General features: G+C 38.4%; 1 protein-coding gene across 1 annotated transcript in view; it reads left to right on the forward strand.

Moving 5' to 3' along the window:
* Positions 1-24,946, forward strand: part of LOC136872268 (phospholipid-transporting ATPase ABCA3) — a 341,741-nt gene that overhangs the window by 210,064 nt on the left and 106,731 nt on the right. Inside the window, exons 18-19 of the mRNA XM_067146089.2 lie at positions 13,483-13,923; positions 20,444-20,717. Of these exons, the coding sequence (XP_067002190.2) occupies positions 13,483-13,923; positions 20,444-20,717 (715 nt within the window). The remainder of the gene's footprint in view (positions 1-13,482; positions 13,924-20,443; positions 20,718-24,946) is intronic.

The following is a 24,946-nucleotide window of genomic DNA, read 5'->3' on the forward strand; positions in this document are numbered from 1 at the left end:
GTTTGAAAATGCATTAATTATTGGTCCTTATCGACAGTAGAAATTGTGAGGATGATTATAAAAATTAGAAAACACCCATGATGGAATGATCGCTTGAATAATAAGACAAGAGGGAGTCGTGAAAGAAAGGACGACTCACTTTACATAAGATGCCCTAATATTACAGAGTCTGAAAGAAAACTAAATATGAAAGCCTTCAATATAGAAAGTTCGTAAAATTGATCAACAACAACATTAGTGTCTTCTGCTGCCATTCTTCTAGTTGAGATTACTGCTGTGTACTGAGTATAACAGCCTGCCTGAATATTGGCAGGACGTAGCTGGGGAGTTAGATCTCTCTCTTCTTTAGCATGCCATTCCTCTGGTTCATAAATTTTCTGATACTAGTGGTACGTAACACACTGGTTCATCATAGCATTCCAGCTGTTCAATCCTTGCTCTGAGGCACTGATTGAAATGAACAGTGTGCACATTTAACGGAACAATGGCAGAGGAGTGTTTGCGGTTGTCTGCGGCCTGGTCATTCCAACTCTGGAACATTGGACTGTTAAGATCGGCAGCATAGTACTGTTCGTTAAAAAAAAAAGTGAGAAAATGTGCGGTTTTTCGTTTGATCGAGTATTTTATATGATAACATTGCTTTTAATTGTGGCATTCCTACTGACGTCATTGTAATGACCTATGTTGACTTCAGTTGGGAAAACCACGAAGACAGTCTTTCTGAGAATTCCGTACGAAGCACGGCTAGTTCTTAATGAGTAAAGTGGTTAAGCTGTGGCTTGTGTCTTGAGTTTAAATGATATACTTCTCAAAAATCCATTCATGTTTACCGGGAATATTATTAGATATTTGTTATTGCATTTACAGTGTTGTACTTGGATAGTACATATGTGTTTTCACCAGAAGCTAGCTATTATCAAGTTTTAAATACTATTTTCAGGAACTCAATGAACATGGAAAGTCACATAGCATTACAACACTGCAAAATCAAACATTGAACTTGAAGTGTGTAAATATATTACATTTTACTGAATGAATAACAGGAATTTTACTTCTCTTAGTGGAAATTCTGCCTTTCCCATCCAAAGAGAAAAAAGAAAAAAAAAATGTAAATCGTAGCTTGCACGCTTCATCCCTGTATATTTGTGCATTCTAACACAAAACTTGTAATGACTGGGCGAGTTGGCCATGCGGTTAGGGTTGCGCAGCTGTGAGCTTCTATCCGGGAGATAGTGGGTTCGAACCCCACTGTCGGCAGCCCTGAAGATGGTTTTCTGTGGTTTCCCATTTTCACACCAGGCAAATGCTGAGGCTGTACCTTAATTAAGGCCATGGCTGCTTCCTTCCCACTCCTAGGCCTTTCCTATCCCATCGTCGCCATAAGACCTATCTGTGTTGGTGCAAGGTGAAGCAAATAACAAAAAAACAAAACAAAAAAACCTTGTAATGTGTCAGTTTACCTTGAATCTATATATATAAAATAACTTGTCCTGACTGACTGACTGACTGACTGATTCATCATCGCTGAGCCAAAACTACTGGATATAAAGAAATGAAATTTTGGGGATATATTCATATTAAGATGTAGGTGCTCGCTAAGAGAGGATTTTTGGATATTCCGTCGCTAAGGGGGTGAAAAGGGGGGTGAAATTTTAAAATGAGTGTATCTATATCTCAAAACTTTTAAAGTTTACAGATGTAAAAATTGGTATTTAGAATCTTCCTTAAAAATAAGGAAACGCGCTTTCGTTTTCAGAAAATCCCAATAGGAGGGGTGAAAAAGGGGTCGAATGCCTTTAATCAGGATACCTGAAAATTGGTACTTTTGATCTCTTTTAAAAATACACATATTTTTTTGTTTTTGGAAAATCCAATTAATGGGAGGGTGAAAAGGGGGGTGAAATTTTAAAATGAGTGTATCTATATCTCAAAACTTTTAAAGTGTACAGATGTAAAAATTGGCATTTAGAATCTTCATTAAAAATAAAGAAACGCATATTTTTTTGTTTTCGGAAAATCCCAATAGGAAGGGTGGAAAAGGGTAAAAAAGGGGTTGAATGCCTTTAATGGGGCCACTTATATTTCAGAACCTTAAGATATTACAGACCTGAAAATTGGTGTTTGGGATCTCCTTTAAAAATAAAGAAATGTATTATTTGTTTTTGGAAAATCCAAATAATGGGGGGTGAAATTTTAAAATGAGTGTGTCTACATCTTAAAACTTTAAAAGTTTACAGATGTAAAAATTGGTATTTAGAATCTCCTTTAAAAATAAAGGAACATGTAATTTTTTGAATATTGAATTTTCACGACCGTATTGTAATCGAAACAGACTTTCAACCTATTAGGTCGTGTTACGTACACTCAGTACGTGTTGAAGAGATGTTAGGTACAGAACAAAAATGGCCAACCGGACACCAGTGGGATGCGAACCCACAACCTCCCGGATCCGACTGGTGTCCGTTTGGCCATTTTTGTTCTGTACCTAACATCTCTTCAACACTTACTGAGTGTACGTAACACGACCTAATAGGTTGAAAGTGTGTTTCGATTACAATACGGTCGTGAAAATTCAATATTCATTGACTTGGCCCACAACGGGCGACTTGAACGCACTCTACATTGTGACGGCAGTAGTGCCAGACCTGTAGCTTTGTTCATTTCCAACAGAACAAAGATGGCCTAGACCACCATAGCTCAATTGGTAGAGCAACCAACGCGAAATCGAGAGGTTGTGGGTTCGGATCCCACTGGTGTCCGGTTGGCCATTTTTGTTCTGTACCTAACATCTCTTCAACGCGTACTGAGTGTACGTAACGCGACCTAATAGGTTGAAAGTCTGTTTCAATAACGTAATTTTTTGTTTTCTGTAAATCCCAATAAGAGGGGTGTGAAAGTGTGAATAATGGGTTAAATGCCTTTAATGAGGATACATATATCTCAGAAAGTGAAGATATTACAGAACTGAAAATGTGTATGTGGTATCTCCTTTAAAAATAAAGAAACACTTTTTTTTTTTGGAAAATCCAATTAATGGCGGTTATACAGGTGTGACAAATTGGGGTGAATTTTTCGAAAGACTGTATCTACAGAATATCTGAGAAACGTAAAATGTTAGACGTAAAAAGTGTGTATTTGGAATTTCCTGTAAATGTAAAGAAACATAGGTGATTTGTTTTTGGAAACTCCACTTAAGGGGAAATAAAAAGGGGTGAAATTTTAAAATGAGAATTTCTACAGTATATCTCAAAAAACTTAACATGTTACAGAAGTGAAAAATGGTATTTTTTTATCTGTATTAAAAATAAAGAAACGTGTATTTTTAGTTTTCGGAAATACCACTTGGGTGGAGGGGGGGGTAAAAGTGACTGAAAATGGTGTTGATTTCTTTTAATTAGGCTACTGATATCTCAAAAATGAAGATGTTACAGACGTGAAATTTGATATTTGGAATCTACTTTAAAAGCAAAGAAACGCGTATTCTCGGAAAATCCAATGAAAAAGAGAGAGAGAGAGAGAGTGTGTGTGTGTGTGTGTGTGTGTGTGTGTGTGTGTGTGTGTGTGTGTGTTGAAAAATTGACTTAATTGTATGAGAATACATACATCTAATAAAAACTAAAGTTGTTACAGATGTGAAAATTGATATTTGGATCTCCTTTAAAAAAGAAAAACACGTTTTGGGGGGGGAAACCATCTTGGGAGGCAGGAGTGAAAAGGAGTTGAAATCCTTTCATGAGGACACATAAATAAAAAACTGAAGAAGTTATTCATGATAATTGGTATTTAGACGATCCTTTACTATTAAAGAAACAAGTATTTTTTGCCAGAAAATTCACTTTGAGGGGGAGAGTGTGAAAGGAAGTGAACAAAAGTGAATTATTTTTATGGGGATACTTATATCTCAAAACTGAAGGTAATAGACGTCAACATTGGTGTTTGGAATCGCCTTTAAACATAAAGAAACACTCATTCTTTTAATTTTCTTTTGGGGGAGGGGGATAAATAAACTTAACGGCGGTGGGGTGTAAAAGGAGGTGAGACCAATTGATTTTACTGTTCATAATGTACTTATAAGGAGCGTCCGTTGATCGGGTGGCAGCGTGCCGGCCTCTCGCAACTGGGTTCCGTGGTTCAAATCCCGGTCACTCCATGTGATATTCATGTTGGACAAAATGGAGGCAGGACAGGTTTTTCTCCGGATACTCCGGTTTTCCCTGTCATCATTCATTCCAGCAACACTGTCCAATATTTCATTTCATTTGCCATTCATCGATCATTGCCCCAGAGGAGTGTTTCGTCAGCTGGCACAGTTCCTATTTTCGCCGCTTGATGGGGCTTTATTCATTCCATTCCTGACCTTGTCGAATGACTGGAAACAGGCTGTAGATTTTCGAGTACTTATTCTGATCATAAACCGATCATTTTTAATCTTTCCTGGGTTCGTTTTCAACAGCCATCTTTTCCTTTGGAGAACGTTCTTAGATTACAGTAGATTCTCGTGGCATATAAATAAAAATTTAAACACATTTAAAATAAACTATAGGAACGCGATTGACTGTCAAATTGCTCACCTGTATAATAAGGTCAATAATGCACGGAAGTATGTCATTCGTATCGCTAGAAATCCCGCACACTTGCCTACGCGCGACAATGGTGCTGGTCACATTGTCAACAATGACAATGGCAGCAGATGTAATTTACCGCCAAGTAACGGTCTTGCATCTTGCTGTGGGGTCCAGAACATCTAATAATAATAATAATGTTCTGGACCGTCGTCAAATGTGCGGACCGCACTGGAAACGGGTCCTGGACGGGTAATTACTAAGAATGCAGTCCGGCCGCGGATTCAGTACCGCCAAGGCACCCAAGACGACACCACGCCGGATCTCCTGAAGGGTTTGATCCTTATTAAAAATGCTTATAGGAAAAGATGGCAAAGATTTAGGGACCCAACTGACCGGGTGGAATACCTGGACCTAGCCCGGGAAGTACGAAATCGATTGCTGGAAAGAAAGATTGAAAAATGGGAGGAAACTTGCCGTGATCTATTAGAAAACCAGTCAGATCGTGAATTTTGGCGAATTCTCCCAGAAAACGAGTCAGATCGCGAATTTCTGCGGATTATATATCTAAAACAATAAGCATTCAATTACAAATTTCAGTATAATACCATAGCGAAGCACGGGTATCTTGCTAGTGTGTAAATATAGAAACATAAAACCATGTCTGTTAATATAGACCGCAGTATAAATAAAGTTAGAATATTATTAAAAGGTCTGCTTTCTGGAGATTAGTGTTGTTGTTTTTTTTTTTCAAATACTGTCCTCCAATCAATATTTTGTTGAATGGTGCGAGGAGAACTTTGTAGTCACAATCTAACATCACTCCTATGCCGTACCGAATGTGTTTGACTCTGTGTCTTGCTTGTTGTGTAAGCTGCTCACATTTCAGACAAGCTAGCCCAGCCACACTGACTCTGCTCTATATAGTGCTGAGACTTGGACTTGGTTACATCATAACTTAACAGAATGCTTCTTCTTCTTCTTCTTCTTCTTCTTCTTCTTCTTCTTCTTCTTCTTCTTCTTCTTCTTCTTCTTCTTCTTCTTCTTCTTCTTCTTCTTCTCCTTCTGTCACCCTTGCCCAGGGAGCTCCTGGGTTGAGCAGTGGAACATTGACTTCCATTTCACCATTTCTTTGTCCTGATCCAGTATGACAGTTACTTATAGGCTATTATTACACATCCAAAGGCAACCTAAGAGAAGTAAATTTACCAATTAACATAACAAAGGTAAAAATTTCAAAAATATATCAAATTATTGCCTTTGATATAGAATTGAATAGAAAGAAAATTCAGAAGGAAAAGAAGGCAGTCCATGGAAAGAGGGGAAAATGACAAAGGAGGAGAATTTTTAAGGCTACAACTAATTATTCATTCATGTTTTCCGAGTATTTCTAATACAAGAAATGAATTTCTACATGGGCACATATAATAAGAAGCATTCCTGGACATGTCTCAGACATCCACTGGTGGAGATTCCATTGTCGGGCTATGGTAACGGTGAATGATTTAGTGTGGGTTGTGGTCTGTGGAGATGGGCTTGATGGGTGAGAGGTAGTTTATGTTTAAAGGCCAGAGTTGTCTTAGAAGAATGGTTAAAAAACTTATTTTATTCGTCATGATGCAAAGAACAAGACTTGGGTGGTTCCTATGAGAAACTGAAACCTGTATTATAAGGTCTTTAGAATACTCTGAGAAGATTGTCACTAACCATGCAACACTAAGCTTTTTCTTACCTCTTCCTTATGGGCTCCAGGACTTGCAACTTCCCTACTGCATGATTAGCACATGACTTACGTTGGTTGACTCTCACTCTTATTGTCTTTGTCAAGCTTTTGGCGAATGTAGACATATATGATATGCTAAAGTGGACAAGGACATCATTGGAATAAAAAGGAAAGGCTGCTCTTGAAGATAGACAGATTTAAAAACAAAATTAGCTGTAACATAGAACAAAATATCTAATGCTGTTAGGAGTGCACCCAGGATTTTGCATTCTAGAAACAAACTATAATGAACAGCAATCTTTCTATATTTCTAAATATATGTCAGCATATACTGCATTAATGCAGTAAAAGTGGAAAATATATATACAGAGTGTTTGGGAGATTACATACATACATACATACATACATACATACATACATTATCATTATAGACTGTTATGCCTTCAGCGTTCAGTCTGCAAGCCTCTGTGAATTTACTAAAAGTCGCCACAATCCTCTGTTTGCAACTAGTGCTGTTGCCTCATTTAGTTCTATACCTCTTATCTTTAAATCTATAGAAACTGAGCCTAACCATTGTCGTCTTGGTCTCCCTCTACTTCTCTTACCCTCCATAACTGAGTCCATTATTCTCCTAGATAACCTATCCTTCTCTGTTCGCCTCGCATGACTCCACCACTGAAGCCGGTTTATGCGTACAGCTTCATCCATCAAGTTCATTTCTAACTTAGCCCTTATCTCCACATTCAGAGTACACTCCTGCCGTTGTTCCCACCGGTTTGTACCAGCAATCATTCTCGCTACTTTCATGTCGCTACTTCTAACTTATGAATAAGATATCCTGAGCCCACCTAGCTTTCGCTTCCATAAAGCTAAGTTGGTCTGAAAACAGACCGATGTAAGGATAGTTTCATCCGGGAGCTGACTTCCTTTTCACAGAACACTGTCGATCACAACTGCGAGCTCACTGCATTAGATTTACTACACCTTGATTCAATCTCACTATATTACCAACCAAGGAGAACACACAACGTAAATACTTAAAGTTATCAACCCATTCCAGCTGTGGGAGATAAGTACAAATATTTTTCTGCTAGTTATTGGTAGAGCCCTGAATATATATGGTGTCAAAATAATGTCCTATTTCAAAAATTTAAAAAATTAAGTTGAAAAATTTAGGTTTGTAGCTCAGGTAATATTTAATAATGAACGTCGTAGGGCTTTGCTGACATACATCACAATATTTCTCAGTGTGAAAAAAATTTCCTTCTCATAGATAGTCAGGTGATTAGATCTAGAATCAGAAAGAAACAGGACAGTTGTTGAGGAATGTAAAAACAGGTTTGTACCTTTAAAGGTGGTAAAGAATGGTACGGACCCACTTTATTATAACAGAGAAATAAAGAGACTAAGAAGGAGGTGCAGATTGGAAAGAAATAGTTGGAAATTGCTGTGGAAATAAGGAGAAATTGAAGGAACTTACTAGGAAATTGAATCTAGCAAAGAAGGCAGCTAAGGATAACATGATGGCAAGCATAATTGGCAGTCATAAAAAGTTTAGTAGAAAATGGAAGGGTATGTATTGGTACTTGAAGGCAAAAATGGGTTCTGAAAAGGGCATTCCCGAACAAGGGGAGCGTGTATATGAGGATCTTTAAAATGTAGAAGTATTGTCAGCAGTATGTAAAGATTGTTGGTTACAAGGATAATGTTCAGATAGAGGTGGTGACTAATACTAAAGAAGTATTAAACTTTTCCTGTGATAATGACATTTACAATAAGATACAGAAGTTGAAAACTAGAAAAGTGGCTGGAATTGATAAGATTTCTGGGGATATACTAAAGACAATGGGTTGGGATATAATACCATATCTGAATTACTTATTTGATTATTGTTTACATGAAGGAGCTATACCAAACTAATGGAGAGTTGCTCTAGTAGGCCCTGTGTATAAAGGAAAGTGCGATAGACATAAAGCTGAAAATTACAGGCCAGTCAGCTTGACTTGCATTACGTGTAAGCTTTGGGAAAGCATTCTTTCTGATTATATTAGACATGTTTGCAAAATGAATAACTGGTTTGATAGCAGGCAGTTCGGGTTTAGGAAAGGTTATTCCACTGAAGCTTGGAACTTGTAGGATTCCAGCAAGATACAGCAGATATCTTGGATTCAGAAGGTCGAATGGACTGTACTGCGATTGTCCTGTCTTGTCATTTGATAGGGTGGATCATGAGAGACTGCAGGAAAAAATGAGTGCAATTGGACTAGACAAAATAGTTAGTGAATGGGTTGCTATATTTGTAGAAAATAGATCTCAGAGAATTAGAGTCAGCAAAGCTTTATCTGACCCTTTAATAATAGAGGGAAATTCCTCAAGGCAGTATTATTCGACCTTTGTTTTCTTATATATATATAAATAAATGATGAGTAAAGAAGTGGAATCAGAGAAGGCTTTTTATGGATGATGTTATTCTGTACAGAGTAATAAGTTACACGATTGTGAGCATCTGCAAAATGACCTTGATAATCTTGTGAGATGGACAACAGGCAAGGGCATGAAGATAAACGGGGTTAAAAGTCAGGTTGTGATTTTCACAAATAGGGAAAGCCCTCTCAGTTTTAATTACTGCGTTGATGGGGTGAAAGTTCCTTACAGGGATCACTGTAAGTACCTAGGTATTAATATAAAGAAAGACCTTCTTTGGAGTAATCACATAAATGGGATTGTAAATAAAGGGTACAAATCTCTGCACATGGTTATGAGGGTATTTAGGGGTTGTAGTAAGGATGTAAAGAAGAGGGCGTACAAGTCTCTAGTAAGACCCCAACTAGAGTATGATTCCAGTGTATGGAACTCTCACCAGGATTACTTGATTCAAGAACTGGAAAAAATTGAAAGAAAAGCAGCTCGATTTGTTTCAGGTGATTTCCAACAAAAGAGTAGTGTTACAAAAATGTTTCCAAGTTTGGGCTGGGAAGACTTGGGAGAAAGGAGACAAACTGCTTGTCTAAGTGGTATGTAACAGGACATTATCCTCATGGTTACTCTGTATTGAATGATGTTATTCACAGCAGTTATAATAAGTATTTCTTGTCCACCTATTCAATACAAATCAGAAGAGATGGCGTGGAATGTCATTAGTTGATGAATAAGTTTGAGTGGTGTCTTAAAAGTAGGAAGAATCACAATATGAAGATAAAGTTGGAATTCAAGAAGACAAATTGGGGCAAATATTCATTTTGACGTGGAGTTATGGATTGGAATAACTTACCAAGGGAGATGTTCAATAAACTTCCAATCTCTTTGGAAACTTTTAAGAAAAGACTAGGAAAACAACAGAAGGGAATCTGCCACCTGGGCAGCTGCCCTAAATCCATATCAGTAATGATTGATTGATTGATTGATTGATTGATTGATTGATTGATTGATTGATTGACACTTTTCTGAAACATTTTGAAGAAATAATAATGGCGTGTGGCCTTCAGAGAGGCCTGGTGCAGGTCTTTTGTTTTGAAGCTCGTAGGCGAACTCCATGTCGTGATGAGGTTGAAATGATTATAATGACGGCACATACACCCAGTCCCCGTGCCAGGGTAATTAACCAATTATGGTTAAAATTCTCGGCTGCCGAGAATCGAACCTGGAACCCCTGTGACCAAAGGCCAGCACGCTAACGATTTAGCCATGGAGCCAGACATTTTGAAAAAATTATTTCATAAGTTCATTGACAGGTTACATCACAACTCTAGTGAAGACAGAAAAAATAATGAATAACCTGTCTATGTCTTCTGTCGTCTTCTGTCTCGAGACAGGTATTAACTGGACATCCTCCATGATTCTCTGTCCTGAGCATCTTGTTTCAGTTGTTCTTAGCTTCTACCTTGCTTGACATCACTACAAGAAATGAATTTCATTGTTTAGCCCCTTGTCGACCTGAACACGTGTTAGGTACATTTACGTGAATTTCACCTTTACAGTACAAATCACATTTATTCTCTGCAGAATAACATTAGCTTATTGGTACAGGTTTTCTTCCTCATAGGGCCATTTTCATCCACAGTTCAAACACAAAAATGGAACAAGGATATATTATTGTACTTTAAGTATTGCTAACTTCATGCATAGCGTAAGCGAAGAACTTTGCTGAGTAACAGAATAACTGCTTGTAGAATGAGTGTTCTTTGAATGACTGACTTGTTAACATAGGGGCTAGGTTTTACTCCCATCTGGAACAAGAATAAGGTGACTTAATGACCCTGTACTGTATTCATATTCTATGTTCTGTTTCACATCACTCTTGTGTAGCCCATCAGAACACACTTATGATTCCAAATGACATAATTTCTTCTTTTAATATCATAAATACTATTAATTACCTTTGAAACATCAAAGTTATTCATTATTTAAAGGTGCTTCTACTAAAAAAGATAGTATGTCATAATGTTAAAAGTATCATAAATTTAATGCAGTGTCAGTGCAGGTGAAAAGCCAAGATATTCCCTCGTGCTGGATAGTACATTTGTAGCTTACAGTAAAAGATATCCCACTTGTTCTTGCTTGAAAAAGCACTCACTCTCTCTAAGGATACAAGTTTGTTATACGGTATGACCCATTTATCTTAGTCACTCACAGTAACTCCATACTGGAGCTCCAAACAAGTGTTTCATACAAAAGTTGTATAACTGGAAGGAGGAAATGGTTCTCTTGGGAAGTCAGCTGTATATCATGGTCAACATGAGCATTAAATTAAATACAGAAAATGGGATCTCTGCTGCCCGTTTGTAGTACTGTCATATGGGTACTGCAAGACGTAGAACATTCACATTAGATATTCAAAGAGGTAATCATTGGCAGAGATTCACAATTACTCACGTACAATATAATACATTCCTGTACGTTCTCTGGAGTTGTTGGAATATTTCGATAGACAGCATCTTTAAAGTATTCCTGAAGAAGCCCCAGGGTTGAAGTCAGGAGATTGAGCAGGCCACCTAACTGTTCGTACATGACCAGTCCACCTGCCAGGGTATTTTCGTTCCAGAACATGACGTGCATATATGGCATTATGCGCTGGGCATCTGTCATGCTGGTATCACATTATAATTCTATTCCGTAGAGGTATCTCCTTAAGAATACCAGAAAGAAATTGTTTGTCTGAAGGTGGCATACTTCCCACCTTATTGCCAGCCATCCCACATCAGACCTTTCTCCATTAATGCTGATGGTCAGCCTGTCAGAAACACCCTGGATTATTGACGAGCCAGTTACGCTTGTTCTTCGTATTTACTTAGCCTGAGTTTGAAAACAAGAATTCGTCCGTAAAAATAACATGCATAAAAAGTTTAGGTTGGTGCTAATTTGATGCTGTGCCTAGTTCTAGAAATCATTCCCTTGCAGTTCTTGTTATAAGTGCACATAATAGGGATGGAATATATGATGCTTATGAATGTAATGTGCTCTCTCTTTTGGAATGCCGATTCCAACTTCAGGTTGGTGTGTGCTGATGTGTGGATTAACTGGTACAGCTGCAAAAAACAGCAACCTCAGTTGTTCCATCCATGAGAGTTCTACAGCGTTGCATTGCTATTGGTTAAAATTACCCGTTACACGAAGCTTCACAGTGAGGCAGAGAAACATCCTTCTGGGTGGCAGGGTCTTGTCAGGGCATCTCACTCTGCAGAGTTACTCTGCCAGACTAGCATTACGCCTACCTTCTTGAGAATTAAAGATGAGTGAGCAAATGGTAATAGCAAAGAGAGGTGGGTTTTTTTTTCTTTCCTTTTTCCCCCTTGCTACTCAGTTGAATAAACTTCATTGTAGTGTAATATAATATGAACACATTCATCTGCTAATTTACATTCTCCATAGATGAGCAGCATTTCTATCTTCTCTTTGTTGGAGTATATTTCAGTTACGACAACTGTTTTGACAGCTTCTGGATGACTGATTGAGTAGCCGTTTCATGGCGTTTTCTTCTGTTTACACCACAAGGCATCAAATAACGGATCTTCATGAACCATTCTGAGCCCAATTTCTGTGTCAGTTTTTAACGGTCTCTTTATCAGAATGGTACATTTTTTAATACTTCTTACCGAGCTTCATAGAACTTTTGTCCAATAAACACATGTTGGGTATTCAGCCCGAAGGCTGATCTGTTCCTCCAGAGCTCCACCAAAGGCTCAGACAACCTAGGTGTCACTGAAGAGACATACTAGGGAAATGAGGAGTGAGGTAGTTTCCCGTTGCTTTCCTCACCGAGCCAGAAGCTGCTATTGCATATCAGTCTGCCAAGCCCACTGAAATGCATGCACCAACCAACCCTATGGGCGATATTTTCACACCAATCATAACAAAGACTGGCTGCATAAGGAATGGTATTACTACAGTAGCATCACTCATACCTCGGTCACTTTCATATTGTCAAAGCCAAGTATGAGACTGAGACAGGTCAATGAAAGTAACAAATTGCTCTAGCCCATACCAGAAGACAAAACGCACTGTAAACACTACATCTTGCCAGCAAGGGCTCAATAAACACATAGTGCCATTTAAAGAACTGATGTACCGAGCTCGATAGCTGCAGTCGCTTAAGTGCGGGCAGTATCCAGTATTCGGGAGATAGTAGGTTCGAACCCCACTGTCGGCAGCCCTGAAAATGGTTTTCCGTGGTTTCCCATTTTCACACCAGGCAAATGCTGGGGCTGTACCTTAATTAAGGCCACAGCCGCTTCCTTCCCACTCCTAGCCCTTTCCTGTCCCATCGTCGCCATAAGACCTATCTGTGTCGGTGCGACGTAAAGCAAGTAGCAAAAAAAAAAAAAAAAAAAGAAAAAGAACTGATGTTGGTACTTGTATCTATAAGACTAACTCGCCAGGAGTATTATTTGCTCCTTCCGGTTGTACTATTTTTTTTTACGAAACTTTCACATTTAGAACTCCGGTACAGAGTTATTGTAGGTGGTCAAAATAAATGGGAGACCGTGTGTGTGTGTATTAAGACAGACTAAGAGAATTCTGCCCTTTTCAATAATTTTTTTTTGTGTGTGCATGTGTAAATAATTTCTGGAGATACTACGTACTTTATCAGCCTTTTCCTTGATTCTTCCTTTTTTCTAGATAAAGTTCCTCACTCTGGTAAAATGCAAATTTTTATATACATGTATCTTTGCTTTTCTAAGTAGCTATTGTTTGTTACAGGCACTGTTGCAGGTATTGCTGGTGGGCGCCATCACATACGCCTCGATACGACAGTCAGCCGAAGAAACCAGTGATCCTCTGAAACTCACTCTCGATGTGTATGGACCAACTAAAGTCTTCTACTCTACAGATGGTCATTCATCTCTGCCACATTTGTATGAAGACATTATCAAATCAGCTCAAGGGATACCACAAGTTGTTGATGATGTTGAGACTGCCTTACTTGATCGTGGGACAGAGAATTTGATGGATTATCAGCGAAAGTATATAGCTGCAGCCCAGTTCAACATTTCCCAAAGGACAATTAATGCTTTGTATTCTGATTTTGCTGTGCATAGTGTCCCCATTTCAGTCAATCTCATATCTAATACCCTTCTGAAGAATGCTACTACAAAGGAATCTTCCATTACAGTTACAAGCTATCCATTTAAGAATGATGAGGTGAGTATCCCTTATTAAGATCTTGTGTATATGTTCATGTTCTTATTTTTTCTTCTTATGCCCAGGCACTTCAACGCAAATTGTAAATGGGTTTGACAAAATGCGCATCAAAAGTTCTTTCAAATATGACCCCCTGAATGATGAAATCATAGGCCCCAGTTCACACTTGCAAGCTGTGATGATGAGAGAAATGTTCAAAAACCTGAAGCAAGTACAATTTACACTGATTTCAATAAAATGATGACAAAATACATACTACACAATTTGGTTTCACGTCTTTCAGAAATAGGGTACAGAGTAATAGCATGTGTCTGAGACATCAACACAGTGAATCAAGACTTCTGGAAAAGAATATGGAATCAATGAAATAAAAACATGACTTTTGAACCCACAAATGTCAGAAAAATATACTGCTTTGCAGGTACCCATCACCTCTTAAAACTAATTAGGAACTGTTTTCTTGACACCGGCTTCAAATTTTCTGTTGGTAAAGTTATCTTGAAAGAACCTGTGAAAGGTCTGGTTAAGAACACAGTCACAAAATTATAGCATGCCACAAATTGGACGTCACTCATCTAAATTGTAGGGTCACTGAAAGGATAAATGTAAGGAAAGCTGCAGAATTAATGTGCAGCTACAGCATTATATCATGTCATGTGAAACTGCTGACAATGTCTTAAAGTCCCTAGCAGAAAATTATATGGTCTTCTTCTAAAACAGCAAAACTAAATTTTAAATAAAAGTGTGACCTCATTAACAGTACAGTATGACCTGCAAGGGGGAAAAAAAGTTAAGTGAGTGATCCTGAAAGCTATCCTTGTGATGTGACTATCACCTCCTTGAAATATCCAATTTCAGAAGTTCAGAATCTAGGAATTCAGTGCATTTTAACCCACTGACTGAACCAAGGTTCACTCAAAAATTTGTTTTCCGAGATCTGTTCTCGATGAATGCTGTTTTTATAGTCTTTAGACCGAGCTCGATAGCTGCAGTCGCTTAAGTGCGGCCAGTATCCAGTAATCTTATTTAGTTTACAAAAGGAGTACATTTATTGTTCAACCTATTCAATACAATCAGTACCACGTTATGTGCTTATTTGGACATAGAAAATCTGAATATTATGGGGACATGTTTCGTCCTTCTTATTGGGCATCATCAGCCATATTAATTTATCTTAAAACAAACATTGTTAAAAGGACAATGACATTTATAATTTGTAAAAATTGAACTGTGATTTCTTATGATATTAACTTTACAAAATAGTGGTTATAAAATATTATATTGGGACGTACAACACCTACTAAAATTATTGTAAACTAATTTAAAATCATTTCTAAAAGAGAATTTGTGTCTATATAAAGTTCTAAAAACGGCACATGTCTGGTACTGAAGTGGATCCTCTTCATTATAAAAGTCTGCATATATTCGCTGTGGCAGTTGCCAACGTAAACTTGAGGGTGAATATTGTTTATATTTTACGTTCCAACATTAAAAGAATGGTTAAGAGAAAAGGCAAATGTTATGATGTTATCCTCAGTAAGTTGATTGGTCTAAAATATTATTTGATGTAACCGTTGCAAACAGACGTTAGTATGCTGGTTGAAGCTGTTATGAGATGAATTTATTTCGAGTATTTGAAGGTTGTGTTTGATTTTTACGTGAGAATGTAGTTCTTCTAGAAGATGTGGAACATCGATGAACAGTGTGTGGTTATATCAAATGCCGTGTATATATATATATATATATATTACTGTATTAGCAGCGTTGGTCTGACCAGACATGTGCCATTTTTAGAACTTAATATCGACACAAAATCTCTTTTAGACATGATTTTTAATTAGTTTACAATAATTTTAGCAGGTGTTGTATGTCCCAGTATCATATTTTATAACCACGATTTTGTAAAGTTAACATCATAAGAAATCACAGTTCAATTTTTACAAATTATAAATGTCATTGTCCTTTTAACAATGTTTGTTTTAAGATAAATTAATATGGCTGATGATGCCCAATAAGAAGGACGAAACATGTCCACATAATATTCAGATTTTCTATGTCTAATTAACCACATAACGTGGTACTGATTGTATTGAATAGGTTGAACAATAAATGTACTCCTTTTGTAAACTAAGTGAGATCGCTGTTTTCAATACTGACCAAGAATGAGAGTGATGATTTGTAATGCAGTATCCAATAATCGGGAGATAGTGGGTTCGAACCCCACTGTCGGCAGCCCTGAAGATGGTTTTCCGTGGTTTCCCATTTTCACACCAGGCAAATGCTGGGGCTGTACCTTAATTAAGGCCATGGCCGCTCCCCATTCCTAGGCCTTTCCTATCCCATCGTCGCCGTAAAATATATCTGTGTCGTTGCGACATAAAGCAAATAGCAAACAGAAATAAAATCTTCAGATGGTTATTCTATGAAATAATGCCAGTAAAATAGGGAAACACATGAACAGAAACCAGTGACAAATATCTCTCATCACAAATGCTATGGAAACCCAGAGTAATGTTTCACTAGCTGGAAGATTCTTCTGTTGAAAGCTATTTTGAAGAAGGCACACATACTGTTCCAGCGTTTAATGTGAAACTGACACTGAAATGTAGATTGAAGGTTTGAATTGCATTGCAGGTTGGATGTCTGAAACACACTTAGGTCTCCAAACAGATGTAGGCAGAACAAGTCACAGTGTGTATTGTTCGGGGTCCTGGATTCAAAGTCTGTCGTACAGTGGTCTTACAGGGCCAACACCTCAGTAGTCACAGAGATGAGATATCTGTTAGGTTCCACCTATTCTGTACTAATTACATGTTGATATTACTAATAACTTTTATTCAACTTGGGACCGGTTTTGACACACAAAATATCAGCCATAAAATGAATCACATATATATATAAGCAAAGACATAATAATAAAAACTAATGTGGATACATATTGAAATATGATCATTAAAAATCTTTAACCGTCCATTCACACCATGTGTTAAGATAAATCGCCATAACAGAAGAGCAACACGTAATTAGTATTACGGAAACATCGATGAAGCTCGTATCTTTGAACCTCAGTAGTCATAAACTGAGATATGTTTCTGTTCTTATCACATACTTCCAGTCTGAAGAGGGTCTAAAGTAATGCAGAAGCTGGCTTCTTTAATATGTGCAAGTGATCCTAATTAAAGTGGTGATTAGTAGTCACATTTGTGAAAATGACAACACGTGCTCATATAAAATATTTAAACGCGTGGAAAAAAGGACAAGTGGAAGCAAACGTTTCTGTCTTGTGGAGAATGGTTAAGAGAAAAGGCGAATGTTATGATGTTATTCTCAGTAAGTTGATTGCTCTAAAATATTATTTGATGTAACCATTGCAAACAGACGTTAGTATACTGGTTGAAGCTGTTATGAGACGAAACTATTAGCTGTATTGTATTGTTCGATGTCCACTATTTCCAAAATTTGTTTGAGCAGATATAGGAGACACATGAGTTAATAATTGTTTCGTTAAAACATAACCTAATCTATGAACTCCACTGAGAAGCTCTCCTGCTATCAAAAGCGGATGACTTGCAGGAAGCAGATCTCTCTCTGACATCACGCTTGAACAGTCAATGACTGCCAGTTAGACTTTGTGGGTAATCTGAATGTGAGAACCTTGGCCACGTGTGATATTCATGGAGGATCTTTTTATCCAGAACCACCTTTTTGTGATCCTGGCCTTTCCCTTGCTTACTCATTCCAAGTGTTCCATCCATTCCATATCAAGGACAATTTCTTTCTACACAGTTTTTTCTTTTTCCATTGGCTCCACTATAGTAGAGTTTGCACCCATCACCCAGTTTGATGACCTTATCCCCGTTCCATCTGGGGTTATTTTTTCATACACAGAATGTTGGTTGCTCACTTGTCGCAATGCCTCAGTTAGGCATAACTTACTGAGGAGAGGACATCCTAGCATTTAGTCCATTCTCTGATATGTCTCCTTCCATTTGGTTGTGGCCAAAAATGAAAAAGAAATTATTAGCCAGATTTCCTTCCTGCTGTGGATGATGATGATGATGATGATGATCGCACGACCACAAGTACCATATGCAGGCATTTTTTATTTGATGCTATCTACATTGCCTGTGTGGTGGTTTCAACATTCTATTTTATTTTGTCATATAAACACCAAATGTGTCACTAGAGATTATCATGGCCAGATGAATGCAGAGAATTTTGAAAAGTGTATTCATGACATGATGTTGCCTGACCTACCCAAGAACAGTATTATAGTGCTAGATAATGGACTTCTCCCCACCCTTCGGAAATTCTACTGATGATGCAAGCTCAGGAGTTGACTGGCAGGGTGTGAGTTGGGACATGGGGCTGCAGCTTGGCTATGGCTCTTCCTATAAATATTCACTAGGCAGCAGCCAGTCTCCCCGTGATAATACAATTGGCCAGTCGAACAGTTCGGTAGCGTTAATTATGTTTGTATTGTAAACGTTGAAGAGTGTTTTATAAATTGGGGCTTACCATAACTCTGTCATAAAACATTTATGTTGTTATAGTGATATTTTGTTGTAGTATTATGGAAACCTTCCAGAAGTAATGAAAGACTATCCACATCAAAGCTAGGCAGGTTTATTGGACATGAAATCCAAGAATGTCATGAAGAAGCATGAGTAGGCCAACTGAAACATTTACTTAGGCAAGCCTATTTCCATGTATTTAATTACACTGAAATTTCAGTTACCACAATAAGTAGGATCTGCAAGGAAAGTACAGCTGATGGTGATACATCACTATCAACACCAGGGAAGCCCCACCCACAGCCCAAAGAAAGAAAAATACATTGCGATTTTAATAGGGTCACAAGAGACTTGATACATAACTTTTATTTAGTACAGAAGAAAGTACCTACTTGCCCCAAGCTTTTCAGTACCATCAAGGAGAAAATCGATTTTCTGTGGGTTGTTCACACCATGAGGCGCTTTTAAGTGGAAGAATTGTCGGAGTTTCAGAGAAATGTTGGTTGAATGCCCAAACATTGTCAGTTGGCGCTGAAGGTATTTCAGAACTATGCGATGTCACGGAAGAGATAATCGTTCCAATATCTATAAAATATGGGTAGATAATATTTTAACATTTAATAAGCACTGGCAAAATGACAATAAATCTGGTGTTATGACCAATACCAACTCATCGAACTGCTTAATAATTGTACAAACAGGATTTGACGATGGGTTCCTGGATGGGTTGTTTACTCATTTTTAAGGCCGGGAAATCATCTGGAGATTATCATGGCCAGATGAACACCGAGAATTTTGAAAAGTGTATTCATTAGAAGCTGTTGCCTAACCTCCCCAAGAACAGTGTTACAGTGTTGGATAATATTTTGTATCATTGTGTGCAACAGAACAACGCCCTCCCCCCCCCCCCCCCACACACAAAGTATTCCATTAAGAAAGAAACAATGTATCAAACAGTGAGGATATGAGGAAATCGGAGCTCTCCCATTTAATTGACATCAATAAAAGTGATGAGAATATCTTTTGTATTGTATTGATGGGCTTTTTAAGTCATGTTTACATGACATGTGAGAGTTTAATGACATTAAGCAAAGACAGAGGATTATACAGGAAAGTAATGACACTGGGGACATTTCCTTGACATGGCTCGAAGCCATAACAAGTATTGCAGTTCCTTCCGTTTGCTGCATGAGAACGGGCCCTACCTAGATGAAATTGAATGCTGAAGATGGCACAAACACCCAGTGTCAGTCCCAGAGCCAGTAGAAATAACCAAGAATGCAAGCATTTATAGCTTTTAATGGTGCTATTAGTTGTAAACTTCCTCATCTTACTGTTTTGCTAGTCATATGTAGCCCATTAGTAGACAAATACTGTCCACCTGTGATGTACAAAATTACATTGAGAGCATTGCAGGTAGTAGAAACTACCTGAGGATACTGCGAATGCTGAAAAATATGGTTAATAGTAAGAAGATATTGGAAGAACACCATACATAGGTAGTCTGTGAAATTCCATGTTGCTCCGGCCTGGCACCACTGCAAACGAATGGGAGCTAGGATTGCAAATTTCCCTTTGCAGGGCATTTGGAAATGGTTCTTGGGTACACAGCTGCTCGATAGAGAGGCTGGTGGCGTTCACCAGGGGGCGTTCACTCCTTGGTGCAATTGTAATCAGTCCCCATAAGTAACTTACTGAGATTGTACTCCATTCCAAATGCTGGACTCTCATTTTTCACTCTTACTAGCATTTCTGAAAGCTCTTACTCTCTGCTAGCAAACAGGATATTGTCAGTCAGCAAAGTGCAAGTTGTTAATTTTTCTCCCATCACATGTTCATATGAACTTTTAAAATTGTATTATTGCCTTCTGCATATCAATGAAGTAGACCCACATGTTACATAATTTATTTTATGAATTCATCTGGTTTGAATGATGTGTTAGGAAGTTACCTTGAGAACTCTTTTAGTGAAATCCATAAGTATAAAGTATTGATTCTTTTTTCAGACCGAGGCTCTGGAAGGAATGTTTATACCATTCTTATGGAGAATTATTCCAGTCCTCCATATTTTCTGGATGGGAATTTTCATGATCCTACCAATGAAGGAACGTGTTTCTGAGTGCAAACAAGTTCAGTTGATGACAGGAGTGAATTCTGTCACATATTGGTTCACTCATTATGCATGGGATGGAATGTTGAATCTACTTGTCTCAACCTTCATGATTCTAGCTGTAGTGTGTGTTGATACGGAGGGTATCTTCAGTGGTGGACGCGAATTGGGTAAGTATACATAATCAACATATATTGTCTTGTGCTGTAAATATAGCCTCTCTTTTGACTCAATTAACTTTTAAAGAATTTTGTGTGTGTGTGTGTGTGTGTGTGTGTGCGCGCGCGCGTGTGCGTGTGCGCGCGTGCGTGCGTGCTTTGTCCGTACATGGTTAGTTAAGAGTTGTCCATACTCCTGGAGATAGATCAAATCCAGGGGCACATTCCATGATGCAAGGCATTCGACAAAGTTCTAGAGACAAGCTTGTTTCCCCACTCATGTGACCATTGTTTTTGGTCGAAATTGTTCCCAATTAGGTCCTTAGCCAGTTGAAAAGTTTGTGGGGGATACCTTGAACACAGCCTGCCTTGGTTTATGTTGGAAACATTCAAGGTTTTTAGTAATTTTCAATTGTGAATTCACCAGCACTTCACCACAGTGTCTTACTGGGCTCATCAGTTAGCCACATCTTTCCGAGACGCGAGCAGCTAGTGTGCCATTGATACACCTCTGCAAGCCTCCTATGTAGGACAAGGCAATGACGGTGCATTAAGGGAAGTATATACCTCCACTTGTATAAAGGCGTACCTTTGGCTTTTTTATAAAAATATTAAGGCCTCAAGAAAAAAACATAATTTAATTTCATAAATTGCAGATGTTAGAAACATTCAAACTTCTTAGACTTTTTCAGTCCTGAATTCACAGACATTTTTCCCCAGTGTGGCAGCGGGCTCAGTAGTTGAATTACTTCTAAGTTTTCCCGAGTCCACACAAACAGCCTGTAAGGAATGTTTCATCTGGGAGCTGACTTCCTTGTTACAGAATACTGTTGATCACAACTGCAAACTCACTGCATTAGCTTTGCTGCACCTTTATTCTATCTCACTCATTATACTACCATCCAGGGAGAATACATATCTTAAATAATGGAAATTAGGCTATCAGCACAATGTGTCAGGAAGACCACATCGTCGGCATAAGCCAAACTACTTACTACATTTCCACGTAACGAAATCTTCCCCACCCCTATGCCACTGTATACCTTTCAGAAGATGATCCATATGTAAACTATGAACAACAAAGGTGAAAGATTACAGCCTTGTCTCACCCCTGTAAGTACTTTCAATCAAGAACTTATTCTGCAGTCAATTTTCACCATAGCCCAATTGCCATTATAAATGCCTTTGATGGCCTTTAATAATCCCATAGTCCCTCAGAACGGCGAACATCTTTTCCCTCGGTACTCTGTCATGCCTTCTCTAGATGTACAAAACATCCGCATAACTGTTTATTCTTCTCCTATCCTTTTTCAGTTACCTGGTGCATACTAAAAATCTGATCCTGAGAGCCTCGTTGTGGTATGAAACCACACTGATTTTCATTCAACTTCCTCTCAACCATAATGATGGTGCACTCCTTCCTGTTCCCTCGATTATAGATAGGTACAATTACTTCTTTTGTCCAATCAGAAAGTACCTTACTGACATTCCATGCTAATCTTATTATTCTATGAAGCAATTTCATCTCTGCCTTCCCTCTATATTTCACCATTTCAGACCTAATTTTATCTATGTATTCCTTCTACTCATGAGTTCAGTTGTTTGTGATGTTACCAGAAAGATTTCCTTTTATGTTCAATTATTTGTTTCGCTCTTTTTCTTTTGTCTACGTACAATTTTCCGTTTGTATTACCCCTTGTTTGGAGCCATTTCTGATACGCCTTCATTTTACGTTTACAGGCTGCTCTCACTTCTTCAATCCACCAAGATGTTTGCCTTTTCCCATCTTCGCACACAGTTGTTCCTAGGCATTCCCTTGCTGTTTCTACTACAGCATTCATATATGCCACCTATTCTCGTTCTATATCCTGAACCTGCTTACTACTGTTTGGAACTTATCACCAACCATATCCATGTACTTCTAATTTCCTCTTTGTGGAGATTTTCTATCCTTATTCGTCTGCAGACAGATTTCACTTTCTCTATCCGAGGCCTAGAGATACTTGGTTCACTACAGATCAGATAGTAATCTGTATTTTCAAAAAGTCTCTAGAATACCTGTACATTCCTAACAAATTTCCTGAATTCAGAGTCTGTTATGATGTAGTCTATTATGGATCTGGTGTCCTCGTGGTGTGTAGTGGTGAATAGCCTTATGCTTGAAGAATGTATTCATGACTGTTAATCCCATACTAGTACAGAAGTCCAGTAAATGCTTCCCATTCCTATTAGCTTCCATATCTTCCCCACATTTACCCATCACCTTTTCATATACTTCAGTTCTATTTCCATCTCTCGCATTGAAATCGCCCATTAGCACTATTCTATTCTTGCTATTGACCTTAACTATGATGTCCTTCAATGCTTCATAAAACTTGTAAACTATGTCCTTATCTGCACTCTCACATGGTTGAGTTATAAAGAACATGGTGTATGGCTTTTAGTGCCGGGAGTGCCAGAGGACATGTTTGACTCGTCATGTGCAGGTCTTTTTGATTTGATGCCCGAAGGCAACTTGCACATCATGAGGATGAAATGATGATGAAGACGACACATACACCCAGCCCCCGCGACAGCAGAATTAACCAGTGATGGTTAAAATTCTTGACCCTGCCGGAAATCGAACCCTGTGACCAGAGGCCAGCACACTAACCATTTAGCCATGGAGCTGGACACATGGTGGAGTAGACTGAGACAGTTCTTGTCCTAAATCCTCCAACTGCTAAATCTGCCCACATCATTCACTTATTTACATGTCAACAGAAATTGTTACATACAATAGTATTCTTGGTGAACAGTTCTATCACACACTCTGTCCTTCCCTTTTCAGCACCCATTAAGAATATAATCTCCTTCCTCTTTCTCGTTATCTCCCTTTACCCAAATATCATTAAAAATGGCTAAATGGTTAGCGTGCTGGCCTTTGGTCACAGGGGTCCCGGGTTCGATTCCCGGCAGGGTCTGGAGTTTTAACCTTAATTGGTTAATTTTGCTGGCACGGGGGCTGGGTGTATGGCATGTGGCCCGCTGCGTGAGTGCTAAGGGTTAAAGCTTGGTTTTGAAGGTAGCCACCGTAGGACTTGGTATAGTAACTAATAGAAATGTTATGTAAAAGCTATAACAAATCTTACTCAAATATTTGTATTGAGGTGGTGATTTAAAATTTGGCAGAATTTCTTCAGCACTGCTAACTACAGTCACATCTTAAAGACAAGATGGAAAGCCAAATCTTTCCCTAAAATCTTCATAAAAACCTTGGTATGGTACCTCCAGCCAGTAAAAGACCATAAACCTCGATTGGCTCCAGGTGATATTTGTGAATAGGCCTACATTTTCTGTGGGTCCTTAAATACTCTTCTTTTCTAGGTGTACCTCTGTAACCTGTTAAATTTCCTAACCCAAATCTTATTGTGGGATCTGCAATTACATTTTGCTTTGTGCTTGTAGAGTACACTATCATATCAATCCTCCCAGTTGGCAAAATCATAGGGAGAAAAGAAATGAAACACATTGTCAGGAATACTTACAATCAACTTATCAGGTACAACTGATACTATGTATAGCAGGTAATTGGGTGCCTGTATTTTCAAGTATCCATATTCAAAGTAACAGGTGCTCACTAATTTTCATTTTGGGTAACCGCCATAAAGAGTACCCATATCTTGTAATCGGCTCCAATCCATGTTATGTTGAACATTGTTGAGATCGTTCCAAATCCTTGCTTTCAGTGTGCAAGATTTTGTATGGTACACCTCATTCTTTACCCAGCCCTATGGGAAAAAGTCACAGGGTGTGAGATCCAGACTTTGTTCAGGCCTTCTGTGAATGCACATTGCCCCAGCTAACATCTCGGAAACTTCTCATCCAAACACACGTGTACAGTATTTGTGGAGTGAAGTGGTGTACCCTCCTGCATGAAAACGAGGGGTCGATGTTTCCACAGTAAGATCTAATCGTCTGTAAAAAGTCCTCAAGCATCTGAAGATGGTATTCAGAATTCATGGCATCACAAGAAAATATGGGCCGATGACATTTGAGGCAGTCATTCCTCACCACGTGGTCTGTCTGGCCCCGCGGTGTAGAGGGCAACATGTCTGCCTGTCACCTGGCGGCCCCGGGTTCGATTCCCGGCCAGGTCAGAGGTTGTTAATTGTAAATGATTAATATCCCTGGCCTAGAGACTGGTTGTTTGTGTCATCGTTAACATTCCTCTCCTCACATTCAACACTTTACACTTTCGC

The sequence above is a fragment of the Anabrus simplex genome, chromosome 4 (assembly GCF_040414725.1).
Source record: "Anabrus simplex isolate iqAnaSimp1 chromosome 4, ASM4041472v1, whole genome shotgun sequence".
In the NCBI taxonomy this organism is placed as follows: Eukaryota; Metazoa; Arthropoda; class Insecta; order Orthoptera; family Tettigoniidae; genus Anabrus; species Anabrus simplex.